General features: G+C 40.3%; 1 protein-coding gene across 2 annotated transcripts in view; it reads right to left on the reverse strand.

The window, feature by feature from the left end:
* Positions 1-23,972, reverse strand: part of LOC105437609 — a 45,517-nt gene extending 21,545 nt beyond the window's left edge. The window contains exon 1 of one of the 2 annotated variants that reach the window (XM_030974819.1): positions 23,872-23,972. In XM_030974819.1, coding sequence (XP_030830679.1) covers positions 23,872-23,955 — 84 coding nt within the window. In that variant the 5' untranslated portion in view covers positions 23,956-23,972. Of the gene's footprint in view, positions 1-552; positions 705-23,871 lie in introns of those variants that run through there. The other variant, XM_030974820.1, reaches the window with a different exon arrangement.
* Between the last annotated feature and the right edge of the window lie 571 nt (positions 23,973-24,543).

Genomic DNA, 24,543 nt, shown 5'->3' on the forward strand with positions numbered 1-24,543 from the left:
TAGGTTTCAAGATTTACAAGCTTACCCTACAACATGACCCTTTTGAACTTTCCCATCAAAAAATATTACAGATAAATCACGACGACCTTTGAAAAGTACTATAAAAGGGAAGTAATAATTTTGTTTTAACTCATTGGAAGTGTATATACTGTACGAGAACGGAATAAGTATGGTTGTTTTTATATCACAAATTGGATGATTTTCATTCACAATCAACAAAAATATTCAATACGTAATTCACATTCCGGCTCTATCCTCTTTTGCTTATGTTACTTATGATTCCCTGATCGATATTGCGTATTTTTTGAAAATGGATACAACCACACAAGCTGGATCCTCACCATTAACACCTCTGTGTACATAATATGCACCCATCAACAAAATGGCGACTTAAAGTACAATTAGAAATGATAATGATCTAATGATTTGAATCATATCAGCAGTAAGAACATGCTTCACAGCATTCAATAATACTATTCCTGTCCAAACAAACCCCAATTTAAATTGTGCTGGAACTATCGCGCTAATGAATGAAAAACAAATTAGACTTACCTTGATTGTCTGTTTAAAATGTCTGCCTCAAACCAAGTTCTTTAATGATGCTGTATAATCGCACGCACTACTTTTATCTTACTGTGAGCGGTAATTACAATAGAAAAATGGATCCGGGTTGTGTATGGAGTGACATCCTGTGGAGTGATTGATTTTATTCTGACTCATTTAAGTTTCGTGTATATGTATGATCGAAGTGTAGTCCAGCCTCTGTACCGTTTCCGTTTAGCATACCCATCAGCTGATAAAATAACACACCCTCAACGTTAAAAGTAGGCCTAGCCATTCCTCTAAATCTGGACCTCGAATACGTGTAGACGGAAATTTGGGGATTGCGCGATCAGTGGTCAGATACCGCGCTGTGTGTGCATATATGTGCATGTGATAGAAGAATAAAACAAAGAACGCCTGAATCTGGACTATATGAAGTGTTGCAATCGATGATCTTCTCCACACCCACCCACCCCCCCCCCCCACTCTCTCTCTCTCTCTCTCTCTCTCTTTCTCTCTCTCCCCTCTCTATCTATCCCTCTCTCTCTCTCTCTCCTTCTTTCTTGTCTCTATTCCTCTGTCTTTATTGGTCTCTCACTCTCTCTTTTCTCTCTTATTCTCTTGTACTCTATTTCTACATACCATTCCTCTATTTCTCTTGACATGTGTGTGTGTGTGTGTGTTTGTTTGTGTATGTGTGTGTGTGTGTGTGTGTGTGTGTGCGTGCGTGCGTGCACCCATGGTGGAAAACGCGACCAAATTATAGGACCTTCATGGCGAGGACAGACAGCGAAGTGCGGACGTCCTCGTTTCTCCGAGGACGTCCTCGTCCAGGGTGTAAATCCCGGGGGGGTGGGGGGCTGCATCCCCCCCCCCCTAGTTTGAAGTAGGGGGGGATGGCCTCTACAATCATCCCCCCCCCTGATATTACCACAAAAAAAGAGAGGAAAAAAAAGGAAGAAGAAGAAGAAAATGTGATTGTTTCAATTGCAGCATAATGCATGAGAAATGAGTTATTTTGTTTATGTATAGCTTACACGTATACAATATGTCACGATAAGGAAACGTTAAGGCTTCCGCGCTTCGCGCGAGAGGGGGAAACTGAATTCAGATAAATAGGGCTTATTAAAAGTCGAAAACGGTGCAACGAATCGTCTTCTTTCTATAATAATTAAATCAAACGTCTAAGCTTTTCGCGCTTCGCGCGGGAAGGGGAAACTGAATTCAGACGAGAATTAAGAGTCGAAAACAGTACACTCAATCGTCTGCTTCTCTAATACTTTAAGGAAACGTCAAGGCTTCCGCGCTTCGCGCGAGAGGGGGAAACTGAATTCAGATAAATATGGCTTATTAAGAGTCGAAAACGGTGCAACGAATCGTCTTCTTTCTATAATAATTAAATCAAACGTCTAAGCTTTTCGCGCTTCGCGCGGGAAGGGAAACTGAATTCAGACGAGAATTAAGAGTCGAGAACAGTACACCCAATCGTCTGCTATCTCTAATAATTTAAGGAAACGTCAAGGCTTCCGCGCTTCGCGCGAGAGGGGGAAACTGAATTCAGATAAATAGGGCTTATTAAGAGTCGAAAACGGTACAACGAATCGTCTGCTTTCTCTAATAATTTAATTAAACGTCATAACTTCCGGGGGGGCGGAGGGGGGAACTGAATTCAGACAAGGATTTACAGTCGAGAACGGTACAGCAAATCGTCTCCTTTTTATAATAATTTAATGAAACGCAAAGCTTTTTCGCTTCGCGCAGGAGAGGGGGGGGGGGGGGATTCATTTAGACAAGGGTTAACAGTAGAGAACGGTACAATAAATCGTCTTCTTTTACTAATAATTTAAGGAAACGTCTAAAGCTACATCCCCAGTCCCATATAAAGCCGGACCAGCACGGACGAGCACGGACCACTCCGGACCATCCCGGACCATGGTCTGGGGTGATCCGGGATGGTCCGGGATGTTTTGTTCAAAAAAGTGTGATGCTTTTAAGCTACAGTCCCATATACGTCCCGGACCGTCCCGGACCATCCCGGACCCCATCCGGTGATCCGGGATTCGGTCCGTGTTGACACCGTGTTGGCACCGGGGTGGTCCTGGATGGTCCTGGATGGTCCTGGGCGTCAATAATTCACTCCCGGACTGCCACGGATCAACACGGACCGCCCCGGCGCCACTACGGATGACCCCGGACCCAGCACGGTGGCTACACGGATCACCCCGGATCAAACTATTGTCCCGGACCGTCCCGGACCACCCCGGCAGTTTTTGACCGTCAAAAACATCCGGGGTCGACTCCCGGACCGCCCAGGACCATCCAGGACCATCCAGGACCATCCAGGATCATCCAGGACCACCCCCGTGCCAACACGGTGTCAACACGGACCGAATCCCGGATCACCCCGGATGGGGTCCGGGATGGTCTGGGACGGTCCGGGACGTATATGGGACTGTAGCTTAAAGTCCCATATACGTCCCGGACCGTCCCGGACCATCCCGGACCCCATCCGGTGATCCGGGATTCGGTCCGTGTTGACACCGTGTTGGCACCGGGGTGGTCCTGGATGGTCCTGGATGGTCCTGGGCGAGTCGACCCCGGATGTTTTTGACGGTCAAAAACTGCCGGGGTGGTCCGGGACGGTCCGGGACAATAGTTTGATTCGGGGTGATCTGTGTAGCCACCGTGCTGGGTCCGGGGTCATCCGTAGTGGCGCCGGGGCGGTCCGTGTTGATCCGTGGCAGTCCGGGAGTGAGTTATTGACCCCCGATCACCCCGGCGCCCCTACGGATGATCCCGGACCCAGCACGGTGGCGACACGGATCACCCTGGACCAACACCGGGGCGTTCCGGGATGATCCGTGTTGGCACCGGGATGGTCCGGTGTCATCCGTGTTGGCACCGTGTTGGCACCGGGGTGGTCCGGGACGGTCCGTGGCGGCTCCGTGCTGGGTCTGGAATGATCTGTTCTGCTGCCGGGGCTATGCACGGACGGTCCGGGGCATTCCGTAGTGGTACCGTGTTGGGTCCGGGGAGACGGTTGTCGGTTGCGATTTTTTGAACAAAACATCCCGGACCATCCCGGATCACCCCAGACCATGGTCCGGGATGGTCCGGAGTGGTCCGTGCTCGTCCGTGCTGGTCCGGCTTTATATGGGACTGGGGCTTAAGCTTAGGTAGGCCTATCACCCACATACCCCTAATGAGCGAGCGTGTGTGTGTGTGTGTGTGTGTTGTGTGTTTGTGCGTACGCGATCGCGCGCGCTTGCGTAAATTAGTGTGGGCGTATGCTCCTGCTAGTGTGTGATGGCCATCGCCGATCATCCCCCCCCCCCCCCCCCACTCCTCGGTACGGATTTACGCCCCTGTCCTCGTCGGTCCCAAAATTCAAAGAGAGTACTCAAGGATCATTTTTTATGACTTGTATAATCCTAATACACTGAAAAGAGAAAAGTCATCAATTAAGTGGTTTCGGTCCTACGGAGCGTGTTACTTATACACAATCTGCAAGGACTTCAAGATTCGCCAAAAAAATGTGTGTGTGAACCTCGGGGCCCTAGTCCCAAGTTGTGCACTGCCCTGCACATCACATGAAACACAAGTCCCAGCATGCAGCATGTTACGCGCCATCACTGCGCGCTACTCTCTTGCAGCGCTGCTATCTAGTGCAACAGGCAAGCCCACTGCCGGTCCTGGCTCCGAGTGTAGGGTGCGGGCCGCTCGCATGCGGGCCGGTCCTGACGTCGTCTGCTTGAAATAAGTAGGGACTTTTAGATTTGCACGTCGACAGCTTTGACTGCAACGTGTGGCGTCATTTTAAAGCACTGCGCATGCGTCACGTCGTCTCAGTCGGCGATCGAGAATGCGTCAACCTTGATTTTCCTAATCTAGTACCGCGTGCGCATAAAATGTACAGTTCCTCAGGCAGACAAAGGAAAATCCCCTGCTATTATCTAAACATGTGTAGAACAGGTGTCACATACATATTCACCTGTTCTAAACATTTTTACATAATAGCAGTGAAGAAATGTTCTTTTGTCTACCACAGCAATTGTTGAGGGTAGAATGAGGAACTGAATATTTTATCCTCTTTCTTTGTCCGTCATGTTCATGTTCATTTACTTCCTGCATGCATGTATATCGTCAAGTGCAATTTAAAAGATGTATAATTGTAGTCAACATGGGCAGTTGAGTACGTTGACATGCATGATCAGTCGGCGTCCGACTGATCATGCATGTCAAATGGACGAGAACACGACGAACGCCGACTGATCATGCATGTCAACATGGACGAGAACACGACGAACGCCGACTGATCATGCATGTCAACGTACTCAACTGCCCATGTGGACGAGAACACGACGAACGCCGACTGATCATGCATGTCAACATGGACGAGTACACGACGAACGCCGACTGATCATGCATGTCAACATGGACGAGAACACGACGAACGCCGACTGATCATGCATGTCAACGTACTCAACTGCCCATGTGGACGAGAACACGACGAACGCCGACTGATCATGCATGTCAACAAGGACGAGAACACGACGAACGCCGACTGATCATGCATGTCAACGTACTCAACTGCCCATGTGGACGAGAACACGACGAACGCCGACTGATCATGCATGTCAACGTACTCAACTGCCCATGTTGACTACAATTGGAAATCTTTTAGATTGCACTCGACGATATACATGCATGCAGGAAGTAACACTATGAACATAACGGACAAAGAAAGAAGACAAAATATACAGTTCCTCATTCTACCCTCAACAATGACCATTTTCGTAATGTTACCAAATTAAATGCACAAGTCTTTGTGTAGTGCCTCAATACAAATTATTTTATTCACCTGATAAGAATAATAGTAATTCAATAGTCAGAATACAAACTTCATATATCAAGTGTTGCTAGGTAGGTCAAGCCATAATGTTTGTCCAACCTGGCAACAACTAATGTATGCAGTTTGGATTGTGTCTATTGAAATACTGTTATTCTTACCAGGTGAAAGAAATAATTTGTATTGAGGCACTTCACAAAGACTTATGCATTAAATGTGGATACATTACGAAAATGGCCTTTTGCTGTGGTAGCAAAAGAACATCCCTTCACTGCTATTATGTAAAAATGTGTAGAACAGGTGAATATGCATGTGACACCTGTTCTACACATTTTAAATAATAGCAGGAAAGGATGTTCCTTTGTCTACCTGAGGAACTGTATATTTTATGCGCACGCGGCATACTATATATATATAGTACCGTACTAGGTTTAGGAAAATCAAGGTTGACGCATTCTCGATCGCCGACTGAGACGACGTGACGCATGCGCAGTGCCTTAAAATGACGTCACACGTTGCAGTCATAGCTGTCGACGTGCAAATCTAAAAGTCCCTAATCTAAAGGTCCCTAGTGTATCACACCCCTGGGCTTGCCATCGCGACGAGGATGTTGAAGAGGAGGTTGGAAGGCAATCACAGCAATGTAAGTACCATGTTATAACGTCATGCGAATAGATGATGTTATGTGGTTAAGCTTGTTTTCCTAAACTTTGTTTTGCCGATCGAGTTTTTCATCTCCGGCCAGTTGAAGGTAGCTCCCTTTTAAGTGGTCCCAAACACCCTAATTCATGTAATACATAGTCATGGAGTCTAAATAAATTCTTAAGACTATAAGTATATGAAGGGAAGTTATAAGACCATCATGAACTGTTTTTTCTCGGGTATTTATTGGTTTGAAGAGAATAGCAGATATAGCCTTATTAATTAAGTACATGTTTTGTTTTGTTTCATTTTGATTAACTGCACTAGATCTATCTTTAATCAAACTGCATGAGCCCATATTTGTTGCTTATTGTTTCTTGATACACATGAAATTTTTGTCATTTGTAATGAATATCTGTAAGACAGTGACATCAATTTCCTTCGAAAGTGTCTACTTTGCAGTTCACACACAAGCTTACTTTTTCCCTTTGATTAATTTATCAGATAAAAGTATTCCAAAGGGTCTATTTTTTGTCTCAAAGAACCTACAAATATAAGTTTTGTTACCTCACATGCGCATAACGATAAATTCATTTTTATTTTATTTTAAGTGTTAAAGGTAAATATTTATTCTTTTATATTCATAATTGTAATGGATTATATTACGGTGGCGTGGTTGTTGACATCAGGGATGGTAAGTTCATAATTAAGGTTGTTTATCTTAAAAGGTAGCAATTAATGCCAACTATCAACAGTTAATTCGGTTGTTTATTAGTACCTGCAAAAAGAATACCCTAGCTTGAATAGAGCAATAATTCAATTAGAGCAAACGTGTGTGTTCATGAGTTCAAGAGTGATTTTTAATCTATATATCAAAATATGTATTGTTATCAGAAGTTTTTGTCCTCCTCCCCCCTTCCCCGTTATTTTTGTATTATTTATATTTTTCAGCTGATCAATGTAAAACATTGCATAATATTTAAATTGAGGAGGATGTGTTTTGAGTACTGCTACTTTTGAAAAATATTTATTTCTGTTGATTTAATGAACAGGCTGAGATGCTTCAAAGGCAAATAGAGGTACATATTCCACCGTTGTTAATCTCTAGCGGGATTGTAATTAGTATTCTTATATAAAAGCGGAATAATTAAACGGCTTTTTATGATTAATGTGGTGAGAAAGAAACTAACAGATTTCTTCATATAAAGATTGGGATCCATATATGTATGGCAGTCCAATCATTCATTCACGTTTTTCCATAAACATAAAGAAAAACCAGGCTTTTGAAGTCAAGCGCTTAATAAGTAATCACTAGGTACATTACATAATGTTGCCCAGATATGACTTGGTTCACTAGCCCTGGAAACTGTTTTTGTTTGAGGGAGGGGGGATTCAGAACCAATAAAGACGCATCCCTCTGTCATAAAGCTTAGCACATGTATGTATATACATGTTTATGAAGATTATACAATTAAATTTTGAGGTCAAAGGTCAGAGGTAATACCTCGAGGTGCTTTAGAATGAAACTTGTTCTTGTATATATCTGCATGAATAACTAAATGTATGTGAATATCACCTGACTAGACTTATCGGTCTTACCCGTCGAAGTTCATATATCCTTGGTCAGTGAATTGTCCTTTATAGATAAAGCAAAATAATGTGCAATAAAAAAGATGGGGAACTCAAAATGTAAGGTGGATGAATAATGTTCAACTGTCAGTAGTTAAAAAAAACCTCCCCCAACTTGAATAATAAGCAGGGGCGTACGCAGGGGGGGGGGGGGGGGTTTTGGGGTTCAAACCCCCCCCCCCCTTTGGTATTTTTTTTTGTTTTTTTTTGTTTTTTATTATTTAAAAAAATAAAAAAAAAAAAAAAAATAATAATACCCACGGCTAACCTAAATAAGGTGACCTTACCCCCCCCCCCCCCCCCCAACGACAAAAAATGTCAAATTATGAAATTTCCAGACCAAAAAAAATAAAAAATGTGTCCCCTTTCCCCCCCCCTCCCTCCCCCCCCCCCTCCCCCCCCCCCCCTCCCCCCCCCCCCCCCACTGAGCGACTTTTCGGCTGGCTGAGTCGTTGCGATATTTTTTTACCTCAAAAAAAAAAAAAGTGTCCGTTTACCCCCCCCCCCCCCCCCCCCCCCCCCACTGAGCGACTTTTCGGCCGGCGCGATTTTCAAATTTTCGGGAGCAAAATATTTTAAACCCCCCCCCCCCCCCTTGAAAAAATCCTGCGTACGCCCCTGAGAATAAGTGTAGGTATTCTGAATAATTGATGAGATGTATTCCTGCGCTTTGATGTACAGTATTCCTTACGAAATTGTACAAATATATATGTAAATGAAGATATTCTTGGCATGACGTGATGCCTTTTAGAATGACATGGGAGCAGTCATTTCTTGAAAATTTGACGTACCAGGTGAAGTCGTACATGTTTAATTCAACAAGCTTTAGTTGGAAATACTTTTTAAATCATTAACAAAACCTTTTCTTTTCAATGAGGAAAATCATAGCTAAGAAGAGAATATATAACAGGGGAACAATTGTAACTACCGGTAGTTCATTTTAAAATAGTAAAATATGGCAGTTGACAAATCTATTTCATTTATGAGAAACCTTCACCCCGGAAGAGCACAAACTTATTTATGCGATTTGCGTTCTGGCAATTGAAGTACAAAGGATAATAGCAGGTAAATGAAATGCTTCATCACCACACACACCTGGGAAAAAGCATTCATAAATTTGAATACATTTAATTAATAAATGACCTCAGATGGTATATCACGTTATCAAGAAAATATCGATGTCCATGTCATGCTGAAAAACTGTATATTTTTCTTACTTTTTGCCTCTCTTATACACTTTGGTAGGGATCCTTGTAGATGAATGGGCAAGAATATAATAAATCTCTAAGAATAAAAAAGTCCTTTCCTGGGGTGAAGTTTCACGTAAGGTTGTCGAGTAATAATGGAACTAGTCCGATAAATAAACAAAACGAAATAACACGGATCTAAACTTCGAGCAAATGTATGTATCTATGCAATATAAATGTCCGACCTTCATTGCTACAATTTTCACAATATCACAAGTATTCTAAGCTCAAGATCTAATCTGTTGGGGATTTTAAATATTATTTCTCAATTTTTAATTTGCACAATTATTTACTTTTGCTTTTAAAAGGGACAAGTCACCTTTAGGGATTCCCAATTTAACACGTTACATGCCTGTGTTGGTTACCTAAATAAATCTCAGATGGCTAAAGGTGATACTATCTTGGGTCGAGGCAGCTAGAGGCCAATTAGTATCTGGGGACCGCTTAACAAGCAGAAATAATGGGGTTATTTGGTGTTTTAAAGATCTTTCATGTATTAAGTATGCAGATAATATGTTCACCTGTCATATGTGAAAACATCTAGCTGTTTAGATGAAACGTCTAATTAAATTAGATTTTATTGTTGTCTTGTTTTCCTACTCTTTGTTATATCTAGGTTAGAGCTGATCCTACTGAGTATCCTATTCCTAAAGAAGGCAAGATGGCCAAGGAAAATTATGTTGGTCTGTCCGCACAAGGCATGCTGGCCAAAGGCGATGCTGTCGATCAGTATACAGAGGTCATGACGGTAAAGGGCGATGCTGTTAAGCGGTCTACGGAGGTCATGTTGGTCACAGGCGATGCTGTTGAGCAGTTTACAGAGGTCATAATGGTCAAGGGCGGTGCTGCTGAGCAGTCTACAGAGGACACGCTGGCCAAGGGTGATGCTGTTGAAGATTCCGTTGAGACATTTGCAGAGGGCATGATTGTTATGGGCGATGTTGTTCAGTCATCTACAGACGGAATGGCAGTCAAGGATGATGCTGATAACTTTTCTGATGGATATGATGGTGTCGAGTCTTCCTCAGTTTGGGTACCTAATAACTATGTCACTCTTGGCAGTCCCATTCCGATTCCAGGGAACTTCCATGCATTATCTCTCCGTAGCACTGGTAGCAACAGTGACAGCGAGTATGCACCTTTGTCAAACAATGAGACGGACAGTAGCAGTGATTATACACCTCAGTCCGACAGCGTAACAGACAGCAAGACAGACAGTGAGACAGACAGCGAGACAGACAGTGACAGTGAGTCTGAGAGTGACAGTGAGCATTTGCTACTTTCCAAGCATTTGCCAAGAAATCCAGTTGGTTCCACCTACTCAGAAAAGAAGACACCAGTGATTTCAAGGGGTGATGTGTCTCAAACTGTAACAAAAACAAATAATTATGACACAAGAGAGAACATACCAACATCAAGTGATGATGTTACATCTACTAGTACTCTATTTGATAGCGCTAAGTCACGTGATATAACTAGTAATGCCAAATTTGAATGGAGGGCATAAAAGTAAATGGGACAAAAAGCAATGTTGTTACTACTGTTCAGGCCAGTTCTTATCCGAACTTCCAAGACACTTGGAGGCATGCATAAGAGAATGAAGTCAATAAAGTTATGTCACTCACAGGAACAGCTAGACAGCAACATCTCAAGAGGCTTCGTAATATGGGAAATCATCGTCACAATTGTGAAGTGTTCAGAAAAAGGAGTGTCAGTCTCATAGTTGTATATCGTCCATCAAACCATGCAGATCCTAACATATACGGCCCCTGCCCATATTGTTTTGGATACTATCTTCGCCGAGATCTATGGAGGCATGAGTGTCAAGAAAAGCCGGTCAAGGTAGAAGGGAAAAGGAACGGAATTTTGCGACATAGTGATCTCTTGAAGGCACCCCAAACGGAATAAGTCAGGCTGTGAATGAATTATTCAATGACATGAAGAGAGACCAAGTGTTTCAAGTTTGCAAAAGTGACCAACTGCTCCAGGAATTTGCAAAGCGAGAGTACATGAAAGTTGGCCGTGACAAGGTCTTGAAGGACCAGCACAATTACATCCGTGCAAACTTACGAGGATTAGGGAGGCTCTTATTGCAGCTTAGAAAGCAAGTTGGCAAACCGAATGCATCTCTTCAAGATTTCCTCTGTCCCAGCAAGTTCCAGGAAGTTTGCAAAGCAGTGCATGGTGTTGCTGAGTTTGATGAAAAGACACATTTCTACAAGACTCCATCTTTGGCCCTCAAACTTCGGCATTCTTTGACGAAATTGGCAGTCATCTTGAAAAGCGTCGCCATCGAGGGAGGAGACAAATCTGTTGTCAGTGAAGCAGTTGACTTCCTGTTCCTGTGCGTTTCCAACTGGAATTTTTTTGCATCAAAACAAGAAGATCGACCTAGAGGTTCTGCCCACAAATGAGGATGTTGTGAAAATGGGGAACTACCTAGAAGCCAAAGGAAGTGAGCAAATATACACACTGAATATGTGCCAAGATGAGACCATTAGTAACAAAGCCTGGGACAATTTGAATGAGGTTATGATGTTCAACCGCAGAAAAGCCGGACAAGTCTCAAAGATGAAAATAGCAGAGTACAGGCGAAGCTGTAAGGCCACGGAACAGAGGCAGTACGAGGAGTACGAACAGCTCTCAAAGATGGAACAAAGCCTATGTAAAATGATAGATGTTGTGGAAGTGACAGGGAAAGAAGGGAGGCATGTGCCTATCTTGCTCACATCAACATTGAAGGAGAGATTGGAAATCCATATTGTAGCCAGAGAAAAACTTGTAACAGAAACCAATAAGTATGTGTTTGCTAGGGCAAATTACCAGAGTAATGGGCACATCAGAGGATCAGACTGTATGAGGAAAATATCTACCGAAGCTGGGCTGAAGAACCCACATTCCCCCTGCTCAAAAGAGTTGAGGAAACAGGTCGCTTCTGCAGCACAGCTTTTGGCTCTGAGACCAAATCAGGTTGACCTTCTTGCAGGTTTCATGGGGTACAATATAACAGTGCACAAAGAATATAACCAACTACCAGACCCAGTACTGCAGGTTACCCTGTTGTCCAGAATCTTTCTTCTCATGGAAAGGGACAAACTTGCAGCACAAAGGGGAAAATCGCTAGAAGCCTTGGATGTGTTCATCAAAGAGATCAATGACCCTGCGGCAGCTGTTGGTGTATCAGCTACTGTTGGTGATGAGGCCACTTCCAGCTCTGATAATGATGAGGCTGCCTCAAACTCTGATGATGTTGGTAGGTGAACATCTATGCTGCTGTTTTTGTTAATGTTATGGATCAGATGTCAACAATGACAATGCCTTCTTTTTTATTTCAATTATGCCTCTCTAAATGGTGGTGTCACTGAGGTTACTTTAGTCACCAAAGTTTATTCATTTTGTACGTTATACATTTAAATGTACATGTATTTGACATTTAACCAATACAGTCTGAAAGATTTGTGGGAGTTTCATTGGCTGACTTCCATTTCTTCTGAAACAGGTCACTAGTAAACCCTCCATGTGTCTTGTGCATAATTGTTAATTAGATATATTTAAAATCTATCTTGATGTCTGCATATTAATCTTGTCTTATTGGAGTGTAGGCCTATTTTACAAGTATATACACATTTTTCTCACGAAATTGTCATGAAAAGTGTTGCCAATTCGATACTTCTACAGCAATGAACAAGAAAAAAAATCGAATAGCAAATCATTATAGAGTAACTTCTGGGTTTCACTCTCATTGTAAACTTTTTGCATTTACTTTGAGAGCATCTATGATTTTAGGTTTAATTTTCTCATAACTAATAAAGAAAAAATAATTGAATACTGTATCATACATGGATTGATAATTTCGTGCTTTCTTTAATTACACCATTGAATGACATGTTTTTTGCAGACTTCATTGCGGAAACTACACAGAGACATCAGACGAGGCAACTTGCAGTGAAACGAAATAAACCAAAACGTCAAAAATCTCGTGAGTTTATTTCCCATTTTAAAGAAGTAAAACACCATTACATTATTTTCCAAGGTCGTCAAAGTTTGCAAACAATTGTATCAAACTAATGGGGCCATTTTGGGCTTGCTGCCCAGGTAAGCTAAAAGAGCATATTTTATCATTGTTAATTTTACAGCATTCTCTACTTAGAACTCTTACAAAGACGGTATACACAATGTTTTCCCACGAAAAGCTTTTTGTGTTAGCTGTTGTTTTTTTTTGTCTACACGTCTAGTGCTTTTAAACTATTTGCTTTTTTTGCTTTTTTTAATTTTAGAAAGACAAATAAAATCAGTAGAGAACCTAGAAAACGCATCAAATATGGGAGAGACAATTGTCAAGTGTCATGTAATCACATATATTAACCATCATTATCTTGTGCAAAGCCTTTGGCCTGAGGTTGATGATGTGCTTCAGGCGAAATTTAAAAAAAAAATCGTGCACACTTAAATTCCATATATTTCGCCTTTAAGCTAATTTCAGTTTAAAAATCTTCTGTTTCTTTTTGTATCTGTTATGCTCATGTTTCATTCAGATGCCGTTTCATCCTGCACAAAACGAAGTACCTCCCATACATCAAAGCGCAAGTGGAATGAAGTTGAGATCAGAGCTATAAGAACCTTAAGTTGTGTCCTAGCACTTCGCCTACCAGGAAAGTTGGAAATCGAAGAATTGAAGAGCAAGTATCCTATACTTAATGACCGTACATGGCGCAACATCAAAGATTATATGCAAAATAATAAGAAAACTCTTCTTAAGTATGCAAAGTAATACAATTTGCGATTTTCATTATTTGTGACATGTTCAACTCCCAGAAACTGACATTTATCTCACCTTGTCACCTTGTCAGCATGTCTTGTAGAATGTGTGTATTCCATTAGTACCCTTCTTTAAGTAGTACATACATAATTAAACAAATGTTGATGGCATTGTTAGAGACAACTCCTTTTAGGTCTCATAAAGCATTGGGATAATAATTTGATTGTCTTACAAGTATTTTGTTGCCCTTTTTTCAAACTGGAATTGAATGTACTCACTCAGAACCTTTTGAAAGAATCTCTCTGTTTTGCAAATGACTTCCTTTCTTCTTATCTTTCACTGGATGCAGTTATTTGTACCAGTTCCCCTCCCTCACAACAAGAACAAACAAAAACAAATCCTTAAGAAGTTTTTGATACCTTATCTACAAATGAAACTCTAATAAATGTTACAGTTGTACAGATTATTTTCTAAATTTTGTTTTTAAAAGTTATTTGTTTGATTAGGTAGTTATGTAGAAAATAAGCGATTATGTTGTACAAGTCAAAGAATGGTTGCTTTCAAGTTTATTTCCATGAAAAGGAACTATATCAATGCAGCATGGGTTTGTTGACCTAGTAAGCATTTAATATATATATATATATATATATATATATATATATATGTATTCTCTCTTCAAAGCCAATGACTCAAATCAAATGCCGCTTACACCAAAATGTAGAAGAATGGAGCATCAAGTTTATATCATAATTGTACAGTACATGTATAATGATACAGATAAATAGCCTAGACATACCACATGGTCACTTGCTTTTAATATTATTCACATGGTTGCAATAACAATCCTAGGAAATTTCTTTTATGACGTTGATTATTTATTAATTTTCCTACTCACCTGTAAGGCTTTAAGACAACAGGCTCCTTCCTATATTCAGGATTTAATGCACCCTTATACGTATACCTTTCTACTTGCCTCGAGATCCCAACAGCACAATCTTCTTCAACTCCCGAAATCCCAGACTAAGTACTGTACTATGGTAACTGCATATTCAGTGTAATGGCTATTTCCCTTCGGAACAGTCTCCTACAATAAAGCCGGGATGCCGGTTCTCTCTAATCGCTCAAAATTTTCTAAAATATACGTTTTTCAGTAAATGTTATTATTTAATTATTCAATATAATTTCAGCTATGACGTTTGTTATACAGTGCGTCCCATGAAAAACGAAACCGAGAATTATCGATGCTTTATCATAACTTAGTCACATTATAATTGATAAATTACACATGTTTGGAAAGCTTAGATCCTCCTTTTTCATTTGATAGCAAAAGCTATTTGAAGGAAGGAAACCAAAAAGTCATTTGGCGGGCGCTATCTGAATTTCAAAGAGAAAATCACATTTCTAGAAAGATGTGTTTCTGCCCTTTCATATGACACCTCTGTCATGAAAAATGAGCAAGGAATGACAAAGTTCTGTTTGTTTGAAATAATGCGCATGCATTTCCATAATTTTATTAAACGAATTCGTTTTTACTGGCTGCCTGCCGTAGCAAGAAACGGAATTTACAAAAGACTTAACTCCGCTTCGTTGAAAGGTAAATAGAGCAAGCAAGAAATTAATTAGTGTTCAGTATGGAAAATGGAAATGGTTATTGCTAAATAGAAATCTCTCTTATAAAACTAAAATTAACCCTACACAATGAAAGGCTGACTTAAATGATGCTGATATGACTCGGTACTGAATATTTTTAATGAAAATGTCATACAACGGATTATCATTCAATCTAGCACCGGCATTTTAAACAGACATAATGGAGTGTTGTTTTCGGCACAATTTAATGCTTATATTTTCCCAAATCTTCATAATGATCTGGAATACATAAATATACCTATTTCAATTTGTAATTGTATAGGTTTCAACATTTGCAAGCCTACTCTACAACATGACCCTTCTGAAGTTTCCCATCACAAAATATTACAATAATTCACGACGACCTTTGAAAAGTGCTATAATAGGGAAGTAATCTATATTTTTAAAATCATTTGAAGTGCATATACTATAATACAAGAACGGAATAAGTATGGTTGTTTATATATCACAAATTTGATGATTTTCATTCACAATCAACAAAAATATTCAATGCGTAATTCACATTCCGGCTCTATCCTCTTTTGCTCATGTTAGTTATGACTCCCTCATCGATATTGCGTATTTTCTGAAAATGGATACAACCACACAAGCTGTATCCTCACCATTAACACATCTGTATATCTCTTATGCACCCAGCAACAAAATGGCGACTTGAAATAGAATTAGAAATGATAATGACCAGCAGTAATAAAATACTACACAGCATTCAATAATACTATTCCTGTCAAAACAAACCCCAACATAAATGTTGCTGGGACTATCGCGCTAACGGATGAAAAACAGATTAGATTTACCTTGATTATCTGTTTAAAGTGTCTGCCTCAAACCAAGTCCTTTAATGATGCTGTATAATCGCACACACTACAGCAGGTATTATCATACTACGAGCGGTAATTACAATAGAAAAATGGATCCCGGTTTTGTAAGGAGTGAGTGGTTTCATTCCGACTCATTCAAGGAAATATGTGATGAAATGAAATGAATTGGGGTAATGACAAATAAACATTGGACGGATGATCAGTGTAGCGGGCGCTCCACTTAATAACATATTGAAATATGGTTCCAATATATCATAACAATCCCCATTTGGTTAGATTTCAAAATTCGAAGGTAGAGGTAATTGAATTGTATACCACTTTATCAAGGTTCGTGTATATGTATGAAGTGTTGCAATCGACGACCTTCTCCACACCCCACCCCCCCCCCCCCCCCTCTCTCTCTCTCTCTCTCTCTCTCTTTTTCTCTCTCCTTCTCCTTCTTTCTTGTCTCTATTCTTTTTTCTTGGTCTCTCTCTATCTTTGTCTCTCGTGTTCTTTTATTTGCTGGCAACTCTGACTACCATTTAAATAGGTGTTTTAAGACACCTAATAATTACTAATTTTTCAAACCTAAAAATCACGGATACTCAGCTTAGATTAATAATCCGTTTGAGTCACGAGATCATCACCGCGGAACTGCTGGCAACTTTGACAACCATTTAAATAGGTGGTTTAAGACACCTAATAATTACTTATTTTTCACACCTAAATATCACGGATTCACAGCTTAGATTAGTAATCAGTTTTAGTCACGTGATCATCACCAAGAAAGTTATGGTAACTTTGAAACCATTTAAAAAGTGTTTTAAGACACCTAATAATTACTAATTTTTCACACCTAAAAATCACGGATGCCCAGCTTAGATTAATAATCCGTTCGATTCACGAGACCATTACCGCGGAACTTATGGCAACCTTCACTGGCGTACTGGTGGGGGGGGGCTTGGGGGCGCCAGCCCCCCCCCCCCCCCAATAAAATTGAACCCTGACTTATTTTCACAAGTGATATATAAATGTTCCTGATATCACATGATTTTCAACAAAATGCTAGTTTCTCCATTATTTCTTGCAAACTGACCCATTCCCAAACAGCCAGGAAGAGCATATGTTTTGTTATAGTCACAAAGGGCCTTTTGTGGCCACTAACAGTAACACTAGTAAACAAATTCCTTTCCAGAAGCTACTGTGCAAAGCATGCCGGGATATAACATGATACCCACCTCTCGGGCTGAGCATGCACATATTTGCGAACGAACGTTCGATACTTACATCGTGTAAGACATAGGCCCCGGAAGTGGGGTGGCAGCGGCAAAAACGCCCCCCCCCCCCTTCCAAAAAAAAAAAAAGTAGTAGAGGAATAAAGATGGTTGTATTTTTAACCCAAAAGAACATAACATTAATAAAAACCTGAATTAAATCACAAATAAAATTCCATTCAAAGAAAAGGAAAGTTTAACAGGAATTATATCTCTAAACATTGCGCATGCCACCTACATTATTTTATCAATGGATCAAATGAATTTTGTAACAGCGATAGGCGCATATCGTGGACATATTGTGAGAGAATGGGAAAGCGTGTCTGTTTTTTGTTAAAGGGGTGAGAAGACATGAGCCCCCGAACACTGGTGTACAGTCTAATGGGGGGGGGGGTATTTCTTATTCGATACCAGTGATTTACATATGTTGCTGAAATGACATGATTTTCTGGTATTTTTCTCAATGTTGGACCCACCAAGGGCCCTCAGGCGGCCCCTGGATGCTCATCTGACCGTAGTTGAATATTAAAACCTCTGAGCCTTTGGGGGCTTAGCCCCTTGACCCCCTGCCAAGGCCCAGGCCCTGGACCCCACGCCAATTTACGCTCTACCTGTTTGTTAATACTCCACTTTGAAAAACGTTCCGCGGGGCCTGCATGTAACGTGTAAGAGTGGTGGTGATGCAGATTTTTCTTCTGCCCCCTTCCAAACGTGTTTGCTCTGTACGTCACTGCCCCTGAAAGGTGAGCCCCCTCGAATGTTTGCCCCCCCCCCCCCAATCCCAAACTGCTTCCGGTGCGTCTGATGTAACACTGCAAATATACCGTTAAGGGGCCCAGTGGGGGAAATTGAATTCAGACAGGATTAAGAGTAGAGAACGGTACAACGAATGGTCTTTTTTCTCTAATAATTTAATGAAACCGCGAAGCTTCCGCGCTTTGCGCGGGAGGGGGGGTGACTGAATTGATACAAAGACACGATAAAACGAATCGTCTTCTTTCTCTAATAATTTAATCGTGCGGAATGGGCGAAAAAGAGTTCAGACAAGGATTAATAGTAATAATTTATTGAAACGTCAAAGCTTCCGCGGGGGAGGGGGGGGGTACTGAATTCAAAAAAGGATTATGAGTCGAGAACGATTCAACGGTACAATGAATCGTCTTCTTTCACTATACTTTATTGAAACGTCAAAGCTTCCGCATTTTGCGCGGGAGGGGGGGGGGGCTGAATTCAGACAAGGATTAAGAGTCGAGACAGGTAAAATGAATCGTTCTCTTTCTCTAATAATTTAATGAAACGTGAAAGCTTCAGCGCTTCGCGAGGGATGGGCGAAAATGAATTCAGACAAGGATTAAGAGTAATAAATTTATTAGAACGTCAAAGCTTCCGCGCTTCGCGCAGGAGGGAGGGGGAACTGAATTCAGACAAGGATTAAGAGTTATAATTTATTAGAACGTCAAAGCTTCCGCGCTTCGCGCAGGAGGGAGGGGGGAAACTGATTTCAAACAAGGATTAAGAGTCGGGACCGGTACAATGAATCGTCTTCTTTGTCTAATAATTAAATGAAACGTCAGAGCTTCCGCGCTTTGCGCGGGAGGGGCGAAACAAGGATTAAAAGTCGAGAACGGTACAACGGATCGTCTTATTTCTCTAATAATGTAATGAAGTGTCAAAGGTTCCGCGCTTCTCGCGGTAGGGGAAAAACTGAAAAATAACTTAGTTCCTGGCCCCGGGTTTATAGGGTTAAATTTGTAGACATTTGGACATTGGCACTTTTATATTTGTCGGTAATTGGTGGCTCGTTTTGTCGGTAATCGGTGGTCTCTACACCCCCCCCCCCCCCCTCCTCCCCACTGAAAAAGATCTAGCCACGCCCCTGATATCAACACAGATTATACACTCGAGATAACTTTTGCAAGTTCTACTGGTGAAGTACCGGACCACCGTCTTGGTGCATTGTGCCGCATCAAAGCATAATCTATACAACGTCTCACGACATGACAGATCACTTTTCTCTAACTTTTAACCATTCAAAAGGCCTCTTTTTCCAGGAATTGCAAATTGCAAAAGATCCCTAATCTTGGAAGGGGTAGGAGAAAGCATTTTTACGTCATATTACTCCAGGAAGTGCCTGAAAATGTGTCTAATTTGGTTCTAAAATTACGAATGCTTCTTACTCGGAACCCCCTCCCAGACCCATCCCCTGTTTGGTCGCTCCGCTCCCTCGCCGTTAAAGCCTCGTTCTGTTGCTTCACCGTTTTACATTTATTTCACCCCATGCCATTTTGTGACCCCCCCCCCCCCCCCCCCACACACACCCTGGTAAGAAATCACTGGATCCGCCACTGATGCCCATACCCTTTAAGCTGCTGGGGCTCCGCCCCTTGACCGCAGCCGGGGCTTTGACCCTACACCCCACTTTGAGAAACATTCAACGGGGCCTGCATGTTAGAGTGGGGTGATTCAGATTTTTTTCATCAGCCTTCCCCCCCCCCCCAACCGTTTTTTGCTCATTACGCCACTGGCAACCTTGACTACCATTTTAAAAGGTGTTATAAGACACCTAATAATTACTAGTTTTTCACACCGAAATATCACGGATTCAATGCTTAGATTAGTAATCAGTTTTAGCCACGTGATCATCACCAAGAAAGTTATGGTAACTTTGAAACCATTTAAAAAGGTGTTTTAAGACACCCAATAATTACTAATTTTTCACACCTAAAAATCACTGATGCCCAGCTTAAATTAATAATCCGTTTGAGTCACGAGACCATTACCGCGGAACTTTTGGCAACCTTGACTACCATTTTAAAAGGTGTTTTAAGACACCTAATAATTACTAACTTTTCACACCTAAATATCACGGATTAACAGCTTAGATTACACTGTTAGAACGGTGTTTAAAATATTACTGTTAAAAAGAATGTTGTTTAAAAAAGTAAACAACGTTGTTCAAAATCGAAAAATCAGTGCTCGATTGACTTAAACAACTATGTATTAAAAGACAAAAATATTTAATTGAACAGAGTTGTTTAAAAAGTCCCGGGGGCGTCGTTGATATTTTCTCGATACGCGATTGCTATTTGCGCACACACATGCGATATGCACAAAGTACGTACATAATACATGCATGCAAGCATGCAGTGCTAGTGTATGCAGTGCAAGTGCTAGTGCAGTGCAGTGCAGACGAAAATGGCGGAACAAGGGCAAGACGACGACTTGGTTCTTCTCGGCTTCGCCGATGGGGTTTTGGTGAAGTTATAGAGACAAATAATAATGTTGTCTGTCACTGCCATGAATATGATGAACAAATGTTGAAGTAAATTGGCAACAAGCTCTGCATGTTGCAGTGTATAAATCGTTGTGATTATTGCAGGAGTGGTTCCAGTAGGTCATTTCACAAATTCAAACAACCAGATAATAACCATTAAACAGTTCTGTTTAAAATTTAAGCAACTCCTTTTAAACAACCCAGTTGTGCAGTAATACTGAATAAACAACAGTTGCTTAGTAATTTAAACATTATTGTTTAAAAATTAAACAACTTGCTTTAAACAACCGAGTTGTGCAATTTTATTACTAAACAACTGTTGTTTAAAAGGTTTCCTAATTTTTAAACAACTAAGTGTTCAAAATGTAAACAACCTTAATTTGTTTACATTTTGAAACAACGTTGAGCGATTCACCGGTTAACTCGGGGTTGTTTAAAATTTTAAACAACTTGTTTAATTTTTTTCTAACAGTGTAGTAATCAGCTTGAGCCACGTGATCATAACCAAGAAAGATATGGTATTTTTGAAACCATTTAAAAAGGTGTGTAGGACACCTCAGAATTACTAGTTTGATATAACCAAAGATTCACGGACAGAGCAATAAGACGATTAGCTGGTGTAAGTAACGTGATTATTACCATCAACCTTGGATAACCTGTGAAACCAATCGTGCTTAAAAGACCAAATAATTACTTATTTATCACCACCATCGGTTAACGGACAAAAAACTCGTTGCTTGGTCAAGTGGTTATTTGGTCATAAACACTTGATTTACAGAGGTAAGTGGAATCACGTTACTCCAGTCGCGTGATAAATTGGTGGTTTTAAGGTTAGATGAAAAAGTCAACGGGAGTACCTTTTTTGTTTAAATGAAGGCACCTGTCGATAACGTTTAAATCTATTTCAAAATGCACCATACTTTAAAATCACTTAATAAAATACACTCCCAAAAGAGGTTACTTTTTAGTGTTTTGTTTATTGGGCGGGGCACCCAGAGCTTGATAAAGCGGGTCAGCAGGATCCTGGTTGTCCGGGGCAGCAGGAGCCTGGTTGTACGGGGCACCAGGAGCCTGGTTGTACGGGGCACCAGGAGCCTGGTTGTACGGGGCACCAGGAGCCTGGTTGTACGGGGCACCAGAAGCCTGATTGTACGGGGCAGCAGGAGCTTGGGTGTAGGGAGCTGGAGCAAAAGGCCGGCCAGCAGGGGAATACGCCTGCTGAACGCTGTATCCGGGAGGGAGCTGAGCGATTCCCGCCGGCTGAGTGTACTGGCCTGTGTAGAGACAATGGGAATTTAAGGAATTAGTAGTATAATTTCCCTTATTACATCAATAAATTGCGATTAATAAACTGATTGTATAGTGCAGAGTAACATTGAAATTCAAAGAAAGTAAACGGAAGTTTAATCAAGTTATCGATAATGAAGCGTATTCATTAAAAATTAAGCACATTCATTCAGAATATTAACCATAACTGTGAAGTATTATAATATTATCACTCAAACTTGCAAAAATTGCCAACTTTTTGTACATGTATGTGGACAAGTTCATAGTTTTGTTTCCGACACGTTACCGACCACATTGCAAAGACTGTAGTATACCTAAAGTTTGTCATCAGTTTACACAATTTTTAGTCGAGATCTGACAAGTAATCAAGTAGAATTAATAATTTCAGTATTTATTATGTTTTTTTTTAAATACCATAAATCTTAATGACAAATGGGACAGAGAATTACACTTGATAACATTTCACACAGAATCTAGCATTTAATGATAAAAAGGTATAATGAAACATTTTCCCCACCCCCCCCCCCCCCCAAAAAAAAAACATACCGAAAACTGGAAACAAAACTATTGTATACGTTCTTCTATATCTACATTCATAATGAGTGTTCTGTGATTCTTAATACTACCGATAACCATAATTTCTTTTCAGAACAGTTTCAGTGGATCGCTATATACATGTATTAGTGTGTTTGAAATATATTGTATCAATCATTTCAGCTAGTGGACCATTTCAAAAATCGCATGGTTTAAACACTATTTAATTAGGCTCTGATATTGCTAGTATCACAGTCTATACTTCCTACCATTTCCTTTCTATATGAACTAATTAATGGAAATACCATGTTTGTTACCAAGTAACTATAGATTGAAATTTTGTTGTACTGAGCGAGGCGGGAAGATTCGCCGGCAATTCGCTCGAAGATGTCGTTGACGAACAAGAACACAAACAATTGATATTTACATACCGGTTGTCACAACCATCGGAATGTTCTGGTGGGTGTACTGCAAAGGAAATTGAAACAAGTACAAATAAATGTAAGATACAAACCAAATGAAATAAACAATTATAATAGCGATAGACCTATTCTTCTTCTGTATATTTTACAATACATGTGATCAACTAATACTCTGTTGGACATCATTATTCTGGCTTCACATCCTGTTGCTGTAGCGTATATCATGTGACCATGTCAATGAATACATTTATCAGTAACCCATTACTTCAGCTTGATTAAGAGTAGCAAATGTATATTTATGTCTTGCCACATGCCATTGGTGCCATGTAGGGGCAATCATATCAATTGGCAAATCATGTCCTTTGGCAGTATAAAATGTCCGTTGTGCAATGCGGGGGCTCGAACCCGCGACTTTCGTAGGTTCGTAGTTCCAGTGAAGTCATACTACATGATTGCTATTATACTAAAAAATGGAAACATAAAAGCACTTTGATATTTTTGTATTAATCAATCTACCGATCTATCTGTTTAAATAGGGTCTTGTTAAATATCTGGTTAAAGGAGCGTCTCTGCAAAGTTTTTGACGGAACGGGTTTTAAGGGGATGATGTGGACTAAAGTTGAAAAACTGCTGGAATATACTGACATGCAGAACAAAACAACAACAACAAATCCCGGCCATTCAAAGCCTTTTGCAATTTGCATACAGCCTTAAATAAATTTAGTAGGGATGGCAACATATAGGGAGCTTCTGTTAAACCAAAGGTGCTGAAATTCACATGTAATGGAAATAAACTGGAAACAGCTACAAATATAAGTGGTTGTATTTCTCTTGTGACAATGGATTCCAACATTTTAGCGTGGATTTTCCACTCTAAAGGAATGAAAATAACCTGACTCTCCACAAAAGAGAGTGGCTGTACACCCCTGTATATTTAGGGGTGATAGGACAAATAACTCACCATTGTGGTGGTTGTTGGTGAAGACGAGTGACAACAGGCCATGCCACCACAGCAGAAGGCTGAAGCTACAATGGCTACTACCATTTCGAACAGGCCAAGGATGGCCAGCAGAGAGTCGGTTGCGGTGCCTCCTTCCTGTTAATCGAATTCGAATAGTTTAATTATTTATTAATTTATCTATTTATCTACCCATACATTTATTGATTTATTCATCATTTACCTATTTATTAAGTTACATTTTCATTGCTTCATTTATTTATTCTTTCATTCATCCGTTCATTCATTCATCCATTCAGTATTATATTCATATATCAATAATTATTTATTTATATATTTATTTATGTATTGAAACATTTATTCATAATAAAAAAATCAAATAAAAAAAGTTGAAGCACTAGAAATTTAAGAAAACTTATAAATGCATATGGAAACAAATACAATAGCCAATGGAAATCTTGATAAAACTTGATTTAGATTATAATATTGAAAAGTGGAGAGAAGGATGATCGAAGAAATGATTAACAAAAACCTGGCCAATAAAAAACAAACGTTTTTATGTGAAAGCATTTATTCAGTTAATGATAATACTGTTTCAAAATATTGGTTAGAATTATTGATTAGTTCTGCAATCTACACAAATATGTTCAGCCGGACAAATATGTATTCCCCTAA

This window comes from Strongylocentrotus purpuratus, unplaced genomic scaffold (assembly GCF_000002235.5).
Source record: "Strongylocentrotus purpuratus isolate Spur 01 unplaced genomic scaffold, Spur_5.0 spur5_scaffold_7, whole genome shotgun sequence".
Taxonomy (NCBI): Eukaryota; Metazoa; Echinodermata; class Echinoidea; order Camarodonta; family Strongylocentrotidae; genus Strongylocentrotus; species Strongylocentrotus purpuratus.